Source organism: Rana temporaria, chromosome 2, assembly GCF_905171775.1.
Source record: "Rana temporaria chromosome 2, aRanTem1.1, whole genome shotgun sequence".
NCBI lineage: Eukaryota > Metazoa > Chordata > Amphibia > Anura > Ranidae > Rana > Rana temporaria.
The window spans coordinates 164,515,649-164,531,145 of record NC_053490.1 but is presented as its reverse complement, the minus strand read 5'-3'; the positions used below and the strand labels follow the sequence as shown (position 1 = coordinate 164,531,145).

General features: G+C 39.5%; 1 protein-coding gene across 1 annotated transcript in view; it reads left to right on the top strand.

Moving 5' to 3' along the window:
* LOC120929675 (protocadherin-9) overlaps positions 1-15,079 on the top strand; it is a 587,299-nt gene extending 572,220 nt beyond the window's left edge. The window contains exons 3-4 of the mRNA XM_040341351.1: positions 13,095-13,175; positions 14,755-15,079. Coding sequence (XP_040197285.1) covers positions 13,095-13,175; positions 14,755-14,925 — 252 coding nt within the window. The 3' untranslated portion in view covers positions 14,926-15,079. The remainder of the gene's footprint in view (positions 1-13,094; positions 13,176-14,754) is intronic.
* The last annotated feature ends 418 nt before the right edge of the window (positions 15,080-15,497 follow it).

Sequence of the window (15,497 nt, the reverse complement as noted above, 5' to 3'; positions counted from 1 at the left end):
CAGCTCCCAGCAGGACCCATAGTGTTGAGGGTTATTTTGAGGTTACTGGGTGGCCACTGGGGCAGAGTAATCCAGGTGTATGGGGGGGATATATGGAATGTGGGGGTCAGCTGGACCTGGGGGTGTCCGGGTCTCACACCTCAGTGATAGCAGCTGCTAATGCCAGCTCAGCAGGTCCTTGCACCTCCTCCTCCAGTCCTGGGGGGGGGGGGTGATTCTACTGTCCTGGGGTCAAGCAAAGTTGCAGCCAGAGCCAGTCATGTTAGTCCCAAGTCTTGATTCCCTGCCGCACCCTGTCTCCAAGATCCTGGGAGTTGTAGTTTCCTTGTTGTGCTGCACTGCTTCTCAACCCACCGGTAGAGCTTGAGTGTGCGAAGAGTGAACTACAACTCCCAGAATGCAACAGCATCAGCTATGCCCCCGGCCCGACTATTCGAACATGGCGACAGTGGCAGCGGCAGGTCAATATTCACGCCATAAGACGCACAGACATTTCACCCCATTTTGGGGGGGGGAGTGCCTCTTATGGAGTGAAAATATGGTTTATTCATATTAAAATCACAATATATCACTTAAGGCCAGGTTCACACTTATGCAAATTGGATACAGGTTTCCCTGCATCCAATTTGCATGCAAGGAGACTGTGACTGGCTCTCAATCTCCACGGTCCGCACTGGAAAAGGGTTCTCTGCATCTTTGGCTTTGTTTCAGGTCCGAATTCAGGCAAACATGTGAACCTGATTCGCCCCTGAAATGGAGACAAGGGACTCACCAGATCCCCTGCTGCGGCCGCAGCTAGTGTGAACCCAGCATTAAGAATGCACAAAGCAGGGAGCATACCTCCTCTCCTTAATTACAGCAGTGGCTCTCCTAGTGTATCTGACAGTCGTGATGATAGTCTCCACCTTACATGTTACAACCTAGGCAGTGCTTCATCATGTGTATTTGTGTTGAAACACATGTGGTTATTTAACATGTGTAACTATTAACCCTTTTAGGTTTAGGGAGTCTAACTTCTAGCGCTACACAGCTATCTTAATATCTATCCTGCAAGGAAAGTGTCACTGCACACCACTGATCAGAAGTGCCCACCCACAAAGTACCTGTAGTTTTTTTTTGCATATGCACAGTTTGCTGCAATATTGATCACTTCCTGAAGATATCTTGCTAATCTTATTTTTTTAGAACATTATAATATTCATGTATAATTGCCTTAAAAAACATGTTTATTTCTGAAAAATTAAAAAAGGATTTTTTTTACACTATGATTGCTTATTACAGTGATGATCACTGTATAAGCAACCATTTCTATCTGTGTTTGGATCTATTAATGATGCTATTGTTTACTATTGTTATTGATGTGTTTGAGCACAGCTATCACATGGTATAGGTCTGCTGTGTATGGGCCTATACCATGTCATCATTGTTACCAATCACATACATCACAGTAATACGCAATGTCATCATGAATAAAAGCCATCATTTACTACTAGACATGTGATCACTGTAGCCTGTTATGCCAATTAGTGATCTGTTGTTTCTGGTGGACAAAGCAGTCACCGTTTGCGCCACTGCACACCCCTGCATGAGGTGCACTCCTGGGAGGATGTTCAGATACGTCCAAAATTATGGTTGTCCCATCTGCCAATTTATATACAGTGGCCGGGAGGGAAGTGGTTAAAATATCACTATTTTGTTTTTTAAATGTCAGCAATTAAAGTATATAAATTTGACTTGGTATCAACCTATTGCAATCCACTCAAGCTGGGAGAGGGAGAAGATACACAAGGAGCCAATCAGTTGTGCTGATTAATGATGAGCTAACAAGAAACATGCTGAAGAAGGAAATAGCAAAGTGACAGAGACAGACTTTTGTGCTTCTTGTTTCACTGTCCATTCACAAGTTGGGTAAGGGAAAACACAATATTAGTTAACTGACTGGCAGTGCTGAGTGAATGGACAGACATACAAATCCTTTGGAAGGTAAAACATCTCCCGTATATGTATTTTATCTGTGTATTTGTTTGTCTGGAGTTCAGCTTTAATACAGGATGCTTTCATACTACAGTATGTGCATTGAATGCTGAACTGTTTAATAAGAAGGCCCACCACTACCTGTAGACTGAGTATTTCATTGTTTCTAATGGAGAGTTATGCCATGTACACACAATCGGACCTTTGTTCACATCAGACTTCCAACGGGATTCCATCGGAGGAAAAGAGAACATATTCTCTATGTAATCTCTGATGGAATTTATCTGAATTTGCAATGGATTTTCTTCGATGGGGCATACACGCGGTCGGAATTTCCGATGGAAAAAGTCCCTCCTTTGACTCATTCAGCTGTCTGACTGATTCCCCTCCTGGGCTAGTTTTTGGACTGTGTGTGACAGTGTGACAGTCAGAGTGTAGCTCTCTGTGATTCAGGCTGGTGTGAACACAGACATCGTTTGTGATTCACACCGAATTACTATGCAGATCACGTGCAATATCTGTGTGATGCGAATTCAGCCAAACAGTTTGTATGGCTGAATCCTAATTGCATTCAGACCAAAATGGTACAGGAACCTTTTATTGGTTTACACTGGAATCGGATCGCATGGTTGTTCACACCCATGCGATCCAATTCCTGAACCTTTTTACAGTTTGCACTGCGATTTGCGGACTGATCTGGGGGTGTCATTAACTTTACATTGACACCTGCAGCTGTTCGCAGAGGACAGAGGGAACTGGAATCACGCTGGTTTCCACATTGCATGAGTATAAACACAGGCTCAGACCTGAACTGAAATCTGGAGCACAGCAGACCACACTCTAAGGTCTTTCTAGCTGCTTGATGGACACCACAGTACTAATAATATTGTACAACTATAGCCCCATCAGGCATAGCATTTATTATATTTTACACAGATATGAATCGTTTTATCAATATAAAAAAAAAATAATAATCAGTAGCATATAATGCTAATTGTAAGTTTTTCTTACCTGAAAAAACACAGGTTCTAATCCCTTTCACTTTTCATTTGTAAATGTACTTGTTCGTGGCTGCAATGGATTTGTAAAGAGCACATCAGTTATTTAGAACAATGATTTTAAACGGAAGCCATTCTCTTACATCTCGTTTCAAATATTGGAAAGAAAAACAATTAACAGTAACATTCTCACATCCAGCATCTGCAATCAATACAAAAGTGCAAAATTGTAAAGTTCATTGAAGTCTAATAGAAAGTTACCAGCTATTCTTCCCAACTCTTGATTGAAAAAAATCTATTTGTAAATGACTTTTGAAAGAGTTCATGTGCATACAGTAGATCAGAAATGAATGTTATGTGTTAGACAAGGTAACAAATCACAATAGCTAGGTTATCGTGTGCTTCAATATAGTTTTGATATATTCTGATAGATTATATCAAAACCCAACAAATGACAGCTAAGCTGTCTATGAGTAAAATAGTTACCACAACATTGTAATTGAAACCTCTTTTTGCTATTTCAGAATTATTATACTTAAAAAAAACAATTGTATTCATTGATCGATATATATACTGTATACATACTGGATCTGTTGAACCTGTGACAGGTGATTGTATGTGTAACAGGTGAAAAAAAAGACAAAGCCCAATTGTTATTTATGGCCTATCTTGCAGCCCATCTCCCCCATTTAAAAACTCTACATTGAAGCAATAAAAAAAAGTTGGAATAAAAAGAAATAATCGGTTTCCTGTGCACTTGTCTAAGGCCTTGTACACACGGTCGGACCAAACCAATGAGAATGGTCCGTCGGTTCGTTTTCAGCGGTTCACTTCTAAAGTGGCCTGACGGCCTGATATGTGTACACACCATCAGTCCAAAATCCGAGCGGGTCAGAATGCGGTGACGTAAAACACACGACGTGCTGAATAAAACGAAGTTCAATGCTTCCAAGCATGCGTCGACTTGATTATGAGCATGCGCGGGTTTTGAACCAATGCTTTTCTGTACTAACCATCGGTTTGGTCCGATGGGGCAGCGGTCCAGCGGTTCGGTTTTGAAGCATGTTTAGAAATTTTGGACTGAAGGAAACCAGACCTCTAGCCTATACACACGGTCGGTTTCGTCCGATGAAACTGAACTTCGGTTCATTCTCAGCGGACCAAACCGACCGTGTGTACAGGGCCTAAGTGACATTAGCAGGCCTCACCACCAGGTTTTGAGAAACCTGATAATCCTAAAACCCATGAAAATGTGCTCTTGCACAGTGTTGGTGATGTCAGCAGTGCCTACAGGAAAACGGTGGAAGCTGGAGAGCATACTAAGTATTGTGGCTGTGTGTATGCTAAAGGTAGCCACCACTTAACCACTACAATAGTCTCCCTAAGGGACTCTACTTCTTGTGCATATTAATTATTTTGGGGATACTTTTAAAGCAGCAGTTTCTAGTAGGTCCCACAGGAAAGAAGGAGGAGCGAGGACAAGTAAGTGTAAAACTTTGTGAGGGTGCTGAGGAGAGAGGGATCCCCACTAAGGCTAAAATGATTTCCCCTGCCCACATCTAACCCCTCCTAGTAGGTTTTTTCCTCTTACTTTTTGAAGCCGATATAGTCACCTAAGTCTTCCCTCCAAGTCCTTATCTGCTGATGGTTCTGAGTGTAGGGGACTGCAAATTCAGCGGTGCAATGGAGCATGAGATTGCCGGTCGCTCATCATTCCCTGTGACTGCTTCAGTCCTCTTTTGGATCCTGAGAGAACTCCACCACTGGACATTCATTAGGATGTGCCAATGTCATGCAAGCACTAACGTGGACCCAAGTAGGAAGTAAACAGAAGAGGCTTTATGTGATGTTAAGGTAAGTAAAAAAGGGCATTTTCATAGGGATTTTTTGACCCAGTAATCAGATAAAGGAGGATGGGTGAAATGTATTCCTGAGAAGAGCTTTAAATGAAAACAGAAATGCAGGGAGAATGTATACATTTATAAAACAGTGTTAAGTGGTGCTCATAATTCCAGTGTTGCAAGATAAGCATGTTTACTACTTAATCATCACATTGAACAAAAAGCTCTCAAATATACTTACCATCTATTAGCATTCTTGTCAGATAGGGTGGAGATACAATACATTTAATTCAGAAGACAATAAAAGTATATTACCTAAAAACATGGTTTTGTATTATCTCTAAAATATGAAATGCTGCTTCTAGCACAATCCCTTATACTTCCGACAAAATGTCTAGACTTGATGAGTAATGCATTGTGTTCTGTGCAGAGGAACATTAATGAGATAATAGCGTTGTTTTTGGAATAATGCCTGTTCTCACACTTCTATAATGCAATTGTCATTATGTATTGATGCTCCTCAGCAGTCTTTTGATAATGGATATTGTTTCACTTATTTCAACATCTAAAAAGCTAGAGGGTTATTTTGACCCATGGGCCAATAAAGTGTTGTGCTACTGACAACACAAAATTTATAGATTTTTTTTTTCAGCCTCTGGTACTAATTTCCTTTATCCATTTTGTAGCATCCAAAGATAGACTGAAATTCATTTATCAAAGGTCATGGCTCACATAAAGAGCATACCTAAAGCTTTTACATATACTGGATTAATTAAAGTAGACCACATGCTAAACAAAAACACAAGTTTTTTTTTTTTTTTTTTTACATGGCAGCCACCTGCCAAAACAGAAGATAATCACCTTTCTCCCTATGTTCCAGCTGGATCCTAAGGTTGATAAGATGCAATACCTTGCAAGTAGATGTCCTAACACTAGCAGAAGTGCATTCTAGTGGGATTTGGGATGCTCAGCTTTCCCAGGCTCCCACATGAAAACCCAGGATTACACTCACCAAGGTGAGCTTACAGGAATTCATGCTTTAATGCTTTTCTTTTCCTGTTTCTTTTTTTACCTCTTGCCTCCAGAATTTTGTAATTAGGAGATGGGCTTGCCATATAAGACAACTTTGTGCTTTAGCACTAAGTTGAGGTCAGGTTTTACATTTGCAAAGCAAGATAACTAAATAGCCTGTTCATCTGCCTGCCAAAGCCAACCTCTGGTTGCTGCAGGAAGTAAAAAAAAATGTGGTGGCATTTCTACTGTCTGTCCCACCCTTTGGTTGCTGGAACTCTGGTGACTTCCTGCAGCCAGCAACCTAGGTGATGTGTGGACCACCTGCCTCTGTCTCAATAACAAATGGCACCTGTGGCTGCTAGGACACCAGTGTCCACCCAGTCATTGGTATGGTGCAACATAAAAAACAATGACTGTGTAATAATAAAAACATTTAAAAAAGGGATCCCAAGCAAAAAACAAACATACCAAACCCTGAGCCTGAGCTTTAGCCAGGCTGAATGGCTGCACAAGACCCTCAACATGTGGAGTAGATTTCCTCAACACTTTGTTGATGACATCACCTGTTATACAGTAGCTGTCCCCTTTGTTTGCATTCATCGATTGGGACAGGAAATGCCATTATGGCTAGTGTCCATTGGGAGTGCATTGTGTTGGCAATTAGTGAGCTTTGTTTCAACAGGTCCGCAAGCATTGTTCATTGTAATTGCCGTGGATCTACATCACTCAGCAACATGATGAGCAAAGTATTCACATCATGGGGATTTTTTTAATTAAAGGACTTTATCAAATATATTATATGACTATTTACTTTTTTCTGTTTTTCTAAATGAGTAACAAGGGGCACGCATGTGGGGGGGAGGTGGATATGTGGGTGGCACATCATTTTAAAAGAGGCTTTAAGATTCCAAAGCATTCCCCCTTGCAGACCTCCACATCAACTAAGCCAGCGATGAGGGGAAGAGGCCATTGTCCCCATCAACTCAAATAAGGATCTGGCCTAGATTATGGGGGGGCACCATTTTTTGGGGGTGTTTTTGTGGGGTACCTCCTTAAATTACAAAACAGACATGAAGGGTCCATTACAGTATTTTTTTTTATGTTTTGCTTGGAGCCCCTAAAATGTAAGTCAGATCCTCATCAAGGTCTGATATGGATTTCAAGGAGAGGAGGAGGAGATTGTTCACTTTTAAAGGGAGGTTGCATTTTGTAGGGGGATTTGCCCAGAGCTTAGTGAATGAAGTGAAGCTCTGCTGACTATTATCAGCCAATCATGTAAGTAAAAATAATTGTATTTGCTGTATGCATAATTGAGTATTCTTTGAAAAGTGAAACTTAACCCCTTTCACTAAGCCCTGCAGCAAGTTCCCTTGAATAGCCTCTTTGCCTTTAGTAAATCAACCCTGGTGTTAACAAACAGAGCAAACTCCCCAGGAATTGTAATTTAGTTGAAATTTAATTGGTGTTTATTTTTTGCAAATATCCCTTTAGTATTTCCTACATGTACACCATCTTACATGCAGGCATAAGGCACCCCAAGCATGTTATTCAACCACTTAAAGCAGGGGTTCTGCGGGAAATATATATATTTTTTTTAATGTGCATCTACTGCTTTAAACATAGTTATGCTTCTACTCACTTGTCTGGACTTTGTCAGCATCCACAATGATATTTGGCAATAAATTACGATTTATAAAAATTTGTCCTGTACAGTTCCATCTTGCTTGTGAGCATTGTGAAGCCCACAAGCAAATAATTCCGGGAATCAGAACGGCGGCATCGACGTCATGAATAGTGCACGCCCCGTTGTGACGGTATGTGACAGGTTCTTCTAGATTAGCTTCTAAATCGTCTCCTGGGAAGTGTGACGCTGTGCTCCCAGGAGACATTGCTAAATAGTCCCAGCAAACACTGGGGCGCTGACAGATGAAGCGACACGCCCACTCCCGCAGGAGGACAACCAGGAAGTGCCTGCTAAACTTTTTTTTTCCTCAGTTTAGGCCGATACATATTTTTCTACCTATTTTTGGTAAAAAAAAATGCAATAAGAGTTTATCGATTGGTTTGCGCAAAATTTATAGCGTTTACAAAATAGGGGATAGTTTTATTGCATTTTTATTAATAATTATTTTTTTACTACTAATGGCGGCGATCAGCGTTTTTTTTTTTGTTACTGCGACATTATGGCGGACACATCGGACAATTTTGACACATTTTTGGGATCATTGTCATTTTCACAGCAAAAAGTGCTATAAAAATGCAGTGTTTACTGTGAAAATTACAATTGCAGTTTAGGAGTTAACCACTAGAGGGGTGCTGTAGGGGTTATGTGTGACCTCATATGTGTTTATAACTGTAGGGGGTGGGGCTGGACGTGTGACGTCATTGATTGTCTTTCCCTATATCAGGGAACAGGGAAGAACAGGGAAGGTGTGTTTACACACACCTCTCCCCGTTCTTCAGCTCCGGTGACCGATCGAAGGACACCGGCGGCGATTGGGTCTGTAGGTCCCGCAGGGCGTGGTCACGGAGCTTCGGCCTGGGTCGCGTGTGCATATTGTTTCACTTTAAACATTGTAAAAAGAGTCACTCCTCACTGAAGAGTATTTTTTTTTTATTATTTTCTTTTTATACATTGGAACATGACCCCCCGGCAGTTCCCAGCTCCCCATGCCCTTTATTTGACCATGATGTACTTAATATGCACATCTGTGTGTTAAGCTAAACTATAATGTATGTGCATTTTTACTTTCTGTACATGTGCATTGGAGCATCAATGAAAATAATAGAAAGCACACCATAATGCATATACAACTGTGCAATATTGTACATTCTGGTAATCCAAAATATACATTTTTCCATGTGATGCCCTAACACACAGGTGTGAGTGTGTTATTATTTATACAGTATATAAACATACGAATGTAGAAGGAAATGTGTGTCTGTTTTGGGGCTCATGTACACAGGCTTTAGTTTGAGTCCAAGCTGCTGTTCTTTCCCTTACTAGCCAATAAAAATTGAAAAACTGTTAAGGGGAAAGTTCAATGCAACTCAGAATAAGCTTGAAGCAACTCATTTAATAACAGACATTTATAGCAAATCAAAAGCACCTGGAAACGCATAATGCATATGATATTTGTTTTCTGATTCTGATGTGTATGTGTATGGCCCATTAGATCTGCTATTGGTATTAGATCTGCTATTGGGGCAAGCGTGTCTCACACTTAATAAATATGTAATAGTATATAAAATATTTGGGAGGGAAAAAGTGCATGCATGTGCATTATGAACACATATGTCTGCATGCAGTGACTACTTCTACTATCCCCATGATAATTAATACCATTCATATTTGGCCATAAGCATACATATGCATATCTCAAATTCCTCTTATGCTCCATACTTTCATGGAAGTTTTTTTGGGCCAGATTCACAGATATGACGGCGTATCTCCTGATACGCCGTCGTATCTCTGTGATCCACCCGTCCTAACTATGCGGCTGATTCATAGAATCAGTTACGCATAGATAGCACTAGGATCCAACAGGTGTAATTGACTTACACCGTCGGATCTTAGGATGCAATTCTAGGCCGGCCGCTAGGTGGCGATTCCATTGCGGTCGGCGTAGAATATGCAAATGACTAGTTACGGCGAACCACGAAGATCCGCGCGTTCGTCGCAATCTCGTACGTCGTCGCTCGTCGGTTTTTCCCATCGCAAAGTTACACCTGCTTTAACATGGCTTATCTTTAGATCAGCCATGTTAAAGTATGGCCGTCGTTCCCGCGTCGAATTTCCAATTTTTTTTGTGTAAAACATCCGGGAATACGAAATGCCGTAACGCACGTCGCCGTTCAAAAAAAACGTTGGGGCGCCGTAATTTTGCGCAAAGCACGTCGGGAAATTTTAACACAGAGCATGCGCAGAACGTTTGGCGCGGGAACGCGCCTAATTTAAATGGTGCCCGCCCCATTTGAATTAGGCGGGCTTGCGCCGAGCGGATTTACGTTACACCGCCGCAAGTTTACAGGTAAGAGCTTTGTGAATCAGGCACTTACTGTGTAAACCTGCGGCGGTGTAACGTCAATCAGATAGTTACACCGCGGGGGAGCAACGTATTTGTCTGTGAATCTGGCCCTTTGTTTTGTTTTTACTGACGCAGTGCTCAATCTGAAAAGCAAAGGTGGAATTATGAATCAAATTTGGATATTAAAATATGCTTGCCTCAGTGCTCCTGTTTTTCATTACTTTGTATTGTAGCACAGTTGATAACTCTTTCAAATGACTCATGGACTGATGTTGACAGGTCTGTTTTTCGACCTGTAAAATGGTAAGATTATGCACACTTTTATCCATGTATCTAACAATAAAAAAAAACAATCTCTGAATATGCAGGTAAATAGGGGCATATCAAACATGTATCTGGTAAAGAAAACAAGGCCAAGTCTTCACCATTTTCCATTTGACTATATTTGCTTACTACAGGATAACTAGCTCGTACAGACAGAAAATAAACCACATTGTTCTACACAGGTAGGGCCAGATTAATTTAATAGTATCTTATGACACCTTTGGGTACTATGAAGCACCAATGGTTCGTCTGCTTTCTAGGGCAAAGCAGTAACATGGCAAATGGTTACTTAGTAAATGTTCCACTTGTAACATTCTACTGTCTTTACTTTAAGCAATTAACTATCCAAGTGCAGATATTCAATACTAACACTACACATTGTTTTTGCATTGCACTTTATACATTGCTATATATTGTTGTTCACATTAATAATTACTTTTTGATAGATTAGACAAAATATTATCCTGCTCTTACACTTACTATTAAAGAGAATAACATTATCAACAAGGTAAAAGAAATATAAAATAGGTTTAATGCTCTATTATTATTCTTTCTTGTGTACTGGTATTGTATAATGTAATATTCTGTACTTAAAACTGAGGTCTGGCCGTCCCTTCAAAATTGACACATACTGCAGCTGCTGACTTTTAATAATAGAACACTTATCTGTCCTGAAGTCGAGCGATGCCGGCACCTCAGATGATGTTTCTATCAGCTGTCGGGTGCTACTGCCGGAATTGTGGGTGAGGGAACCTGGTAGTTTAGCCTTACGGTTTCATGCCAGGATCCCTACTGTACATATGCTCCGCTCCTCTCTCCTACTGGCCCGAGGGCAGGGGAAGGAGGTGGGACCTGAGCTGCTGGTGTAATTCACCACAGTGTGGGCTCCTGGAAGTAGGGACAGGTTAACTGTCAAAGACAGGTATTTTCTCCCCCCTCCCCCCCAAAGGTGCAAAATGTGGCACTGGAGGGGGGAGGTAACAAATGAGTGGAAGTTCCACTTTTGGGTGGAAATATGCTTTACGTTTAAATTAAACATTTTGGGCAATTTACTTACACCTCAAGTGAGCATACTGCCATCTCTTTTGTGAACAGGTCAGGGATTTCCACTGGGCACTTTATATATTAACCACATCTAAGAAAAGATTAAAACATTTTAAAATGCTATTTAGAGGTGGTCAAAAAACTTACCCCAAACCCTTTTGACCATTTTGTGGAAAAGGTTTGATAATTCTTATAGGGTAACCCCTTTTATGAAAAATTCAACATCAAACTATAGTATAACTGAATCTAAAAATAATTTGGTTAAGTTAATATAAGGAGGGTTATGAAATAATATAATAGTGTACTCCATCATTAGATTTAAAAATAAAGTAAAAAGAAAATTTAGCTTCGCTATCAATAGATACCAATTAGGCATTTTGAATTATAAATAAGATACCAACAAAGTCTTAAGCATTAATCTTTAATAAATGTATCTCATTCAAGATTTGGTTCTAAAGTTTATATTCCTTATATGAACTATAAACATCTACTATTAAATATTTCTGTACATCTCAGCAGTTTACAATTTGTGGTGTACAATAAAGTGACAGAGATGTACTGCAATGTCATCCATAATTATCTGCCATAATAGTAATGATTCCAAGTTTATTTATAAAATTAATCTAATGCCGCGTACACACGACCGTTATTCATGTCATGGAAAAAATGATGTTTTTCTCGACATGATTCCTCTCAAGCCTACCTTGCATACACATGATCGTGATAAAAAATGCTTGAGCAAAGCATGGTGACGTTCAACACGTACGACGGCACTATAAAGGGAAAGTTACATTCGAATGGCGCCACCTTTTTGGCTTGATTATGCAAATTTTCCTTCTCATAACTTGCTTCTGAGCATGCACGTTTTTTTTCCCAGTCGGTAAAGTCTACACACGACCACTTTTCAAGAAGACAAGAACGACGACGTGAAAAACATCGAGAAAAAATAGAGCAGGTTTCTAAATTTTTAATGGCCATTTTTCCCGTCTATAAAAATGCTCTGGAGCCTACACACAGTTGTTTTTAATGACCAATTTAAAAAAATTACATTTTTCTCATCATGAAAAACGGTCGTGTATACGCGGCATTAGGCTAGAACTGTTTGGCTAAAAGAAAAAACATAGATAGTGCTGCTTTTAATGTGTTTCCTGTACAGTAATTGTGTGGCGTAATATTTTTTAGAAATCTTTTCTCCCTTTGTAGCTAGGACAAAACTGGGTAGAGAAATGATGAGAATCTAGCATTAAGAAAAAGGTGCAGCATTCATTGGTGGGAACAGAACAGAACACTGATAGACACAGGACAAAAGGTGTGGGTGTAGTGGTGAGCAGAGAGAGTAGGAAATACAGATGATGGTGGTAGGCACAGAACAGGAGGTGGAAAAGCAAACTGCTGCCACCGGGAAAATATGTGGGTATAATAATTCATGGTGCAGAGGTATAGGAAATTTTACAACTACTTGATGACAAAAAATGGAAGATGAAGATGATGGCATCAAGACAGCAAACAGAGGTCAAAGAAATTTGAGATTCTCATTTCATGAGAATTACTCCAAGATATCGGCTGGTGGCTACAATTGGGAGGTAATGTTTGGCGCCCTGTGTCAGCTGAGCACCCTCACCACTGATATACAGGAAGGTCACCGCTTCACATCTACTATGAAGAATTTGAGAATGAGCTGATGACGATAATTGGTGATTATAGGAATATCTGGAAAATACCTGGATTCAGATCTATCAAGTAAGTTTTTTTTCCATGTGTGTTTGCACTAGTGTATGCTCACATTACTATACCTGTTTAATAATTATTATCTTATAATGTCTGTTTCATTGATCTGGAGTTTACTTATTTTTGTTCTCTTATATCTATAGATATTGCATCAAAAAAAGGTCCTGCCAGAGATCCAACTAAATCAGAAGAAAAGTATGACACTTTGCAAAGAAAAATTCCAGGTAAAAGCTATATAACTATACATCACCCACATTCATTTATCCTTCATCCCTTAATTTATTTGTTCACATTTACCTTTTATATCCCCTCCCCTCTAGATGTTCTTGACTTCATTGTATCCTGTCTTATCTATCCATCCTTGAATATACCCATCTTTATCTCTTGCCTGACTTGACATACAATTTTAGCAACTAAAAAATGAATTATATTTTTAATAAATTAAATTATTAAATTAAAAAATTATATTTTTCTTTAAAATAAATGTATGTTAAATTAGAAGTATGCCAAGAACAGAACCATGCATATGCATTCTGCAAGGTAGTTCCTGTAGTTTTAAAAAAAACATAAAGTAAACACATGTTGTAATAAATGGCCAAGAAAAGTCCACCTTGGAGAAAAAAAACTGCACTGCCCATCCTCTTGTTAAAACAAAAACAGCTATGGCTGCTAAAATTCCCTATTTCCCTGGCACCATCCATCGCAGACCCACTGACTAAGAACTACCCATTTTCTGGTTTTATTGATTTCTAGAAGTCATTTAAGTCACTTCCTGTAAGCCCTACAGTGGAGCCACAGAAGGACACTGTAGCAACATTTAGGTATTGATTTGCTAAAACCCGGGAGTGCAAAATCTGGTGTAGCTGTGCATGGTAGCCAATCAGCTTATGACTTCAGCTTGTTCAATTAAACTGCAGAACAAGGAGAGAAAAATGTTAGCCACTGCCCACCGTACAAGTCCAGAGGTAACAGCCTCAGCCTAACTCCATCCAGGCCATGCCCCCCAACATGTTGTCGCCCTAACCATAGGGTCTATTCATGGATGTTTATGTCCTTGTTCTGTGTATTACATAGAGTCATGACAGACTCCTAGCCTGACATGCACCCTCAGTGGAATGCCAGAGCGAACACCCTAAAGTAAATTTTTGTTCAAATAAGCTTTGCCAAAAAAAAAAAGCTGATTGTTTTTTATGCAGAGCTGCACCAGATTTTGCACTCTCCAGTTTTAGTAAACCAATCCCTAAATGTTCAACCACCAGGAGAGGAAGAAAACGGTGAGGAGAACCTTTGGTGTCACTGGACCAAAGACTTGAAAAAGGCAAATATAAAGTTATTTTTTTAAGCGTTTGGAAAGGGGTGTCTTAAGCTTTGGTAGGGCTTTTAAATAACAGAATATTCCTGCTATAAAGAACATATAAAATTAACATATTAAAACTATGATAGTCCTGACTACCATGTGACAATCACTCAAGCTTATAACTCAAGAAAAACTCAGGCTTTACAATGGTTTATGGTGTGACTCTTTCCTATCCTTAATTACATGAATGTATCAGTGGTTTTCATAGCAAACTTGTTTCTGATTCTACAGATAGAGAGTGCAATACAAATCGTGTATGCTTTGTTTCCTTTCCCGCACATTTTGATAGTGGTCAGCCAAGACTGACATTAGAATAAATACTCCTTTTGAAACCTCAAGCTCCTCCCTGATAAAGTGTGACTTTGCCTTGCATGTTATGCTTTTTAATTTGCTTAAGTGTTACTTTGTTTATATGCAAGTATTATTAACTTTCTCTTTTTTTGCAGGAAGTCCATGATCTAAAGACATTCATGAAGACCCATGTAAAAATGAGAACATCCTCCCTTTTCAGCCTGCCAACAAAAGTAGATAAGATGCAGCCCTTACAAGTACAGGGCCTGTCGTTGGTAAAAGCTCCACTCCTACCCAAGGATTATGAACACCTTTTCCAATCTTAACTTCAACAGTAGAATTCCTAGCAATGTATGTTACAGTAATATATAAGATACTCTCTATTGAGCACAACAAAACCTCAATACAGAAGAATATGTAAGTGCTGTTATTGTACTGTTAAGCACAGCCCTGAAAAGCATTTAAAAAAAAAAACAAGAACAGGACATTAAGAACTTTCATAAAAAAATGACCTTACTACACAGAGTTTCCTTTTGTATCTACATAAACATTAAAACCAATTCAAACAAATACAAAGTTACAATTGTTCAACATTCCATTGTGTTATGCAAAATGAAAACACCCATTCATAGCAGGAAGCTGAACTGTATTGCCAATTTATGGCCAAGTGTGATAACGTTATTCAACTCCTATTCTCTATAGATAGAAGAACTCCTCTTGTCATGTTGGTCTGCTTCCTCAAGATATTCTCCAAGGAAAGATTATGAAGGATGTACAGATTTGCATGTGATTATAAAGCTTGCCCCTGAAAAATGTAAAAAACACAGTAGAACAGTGTTAATATTTATAATATTTATATATGTCTTATATTACTTGCAGAATTTTCCACAACATGTCT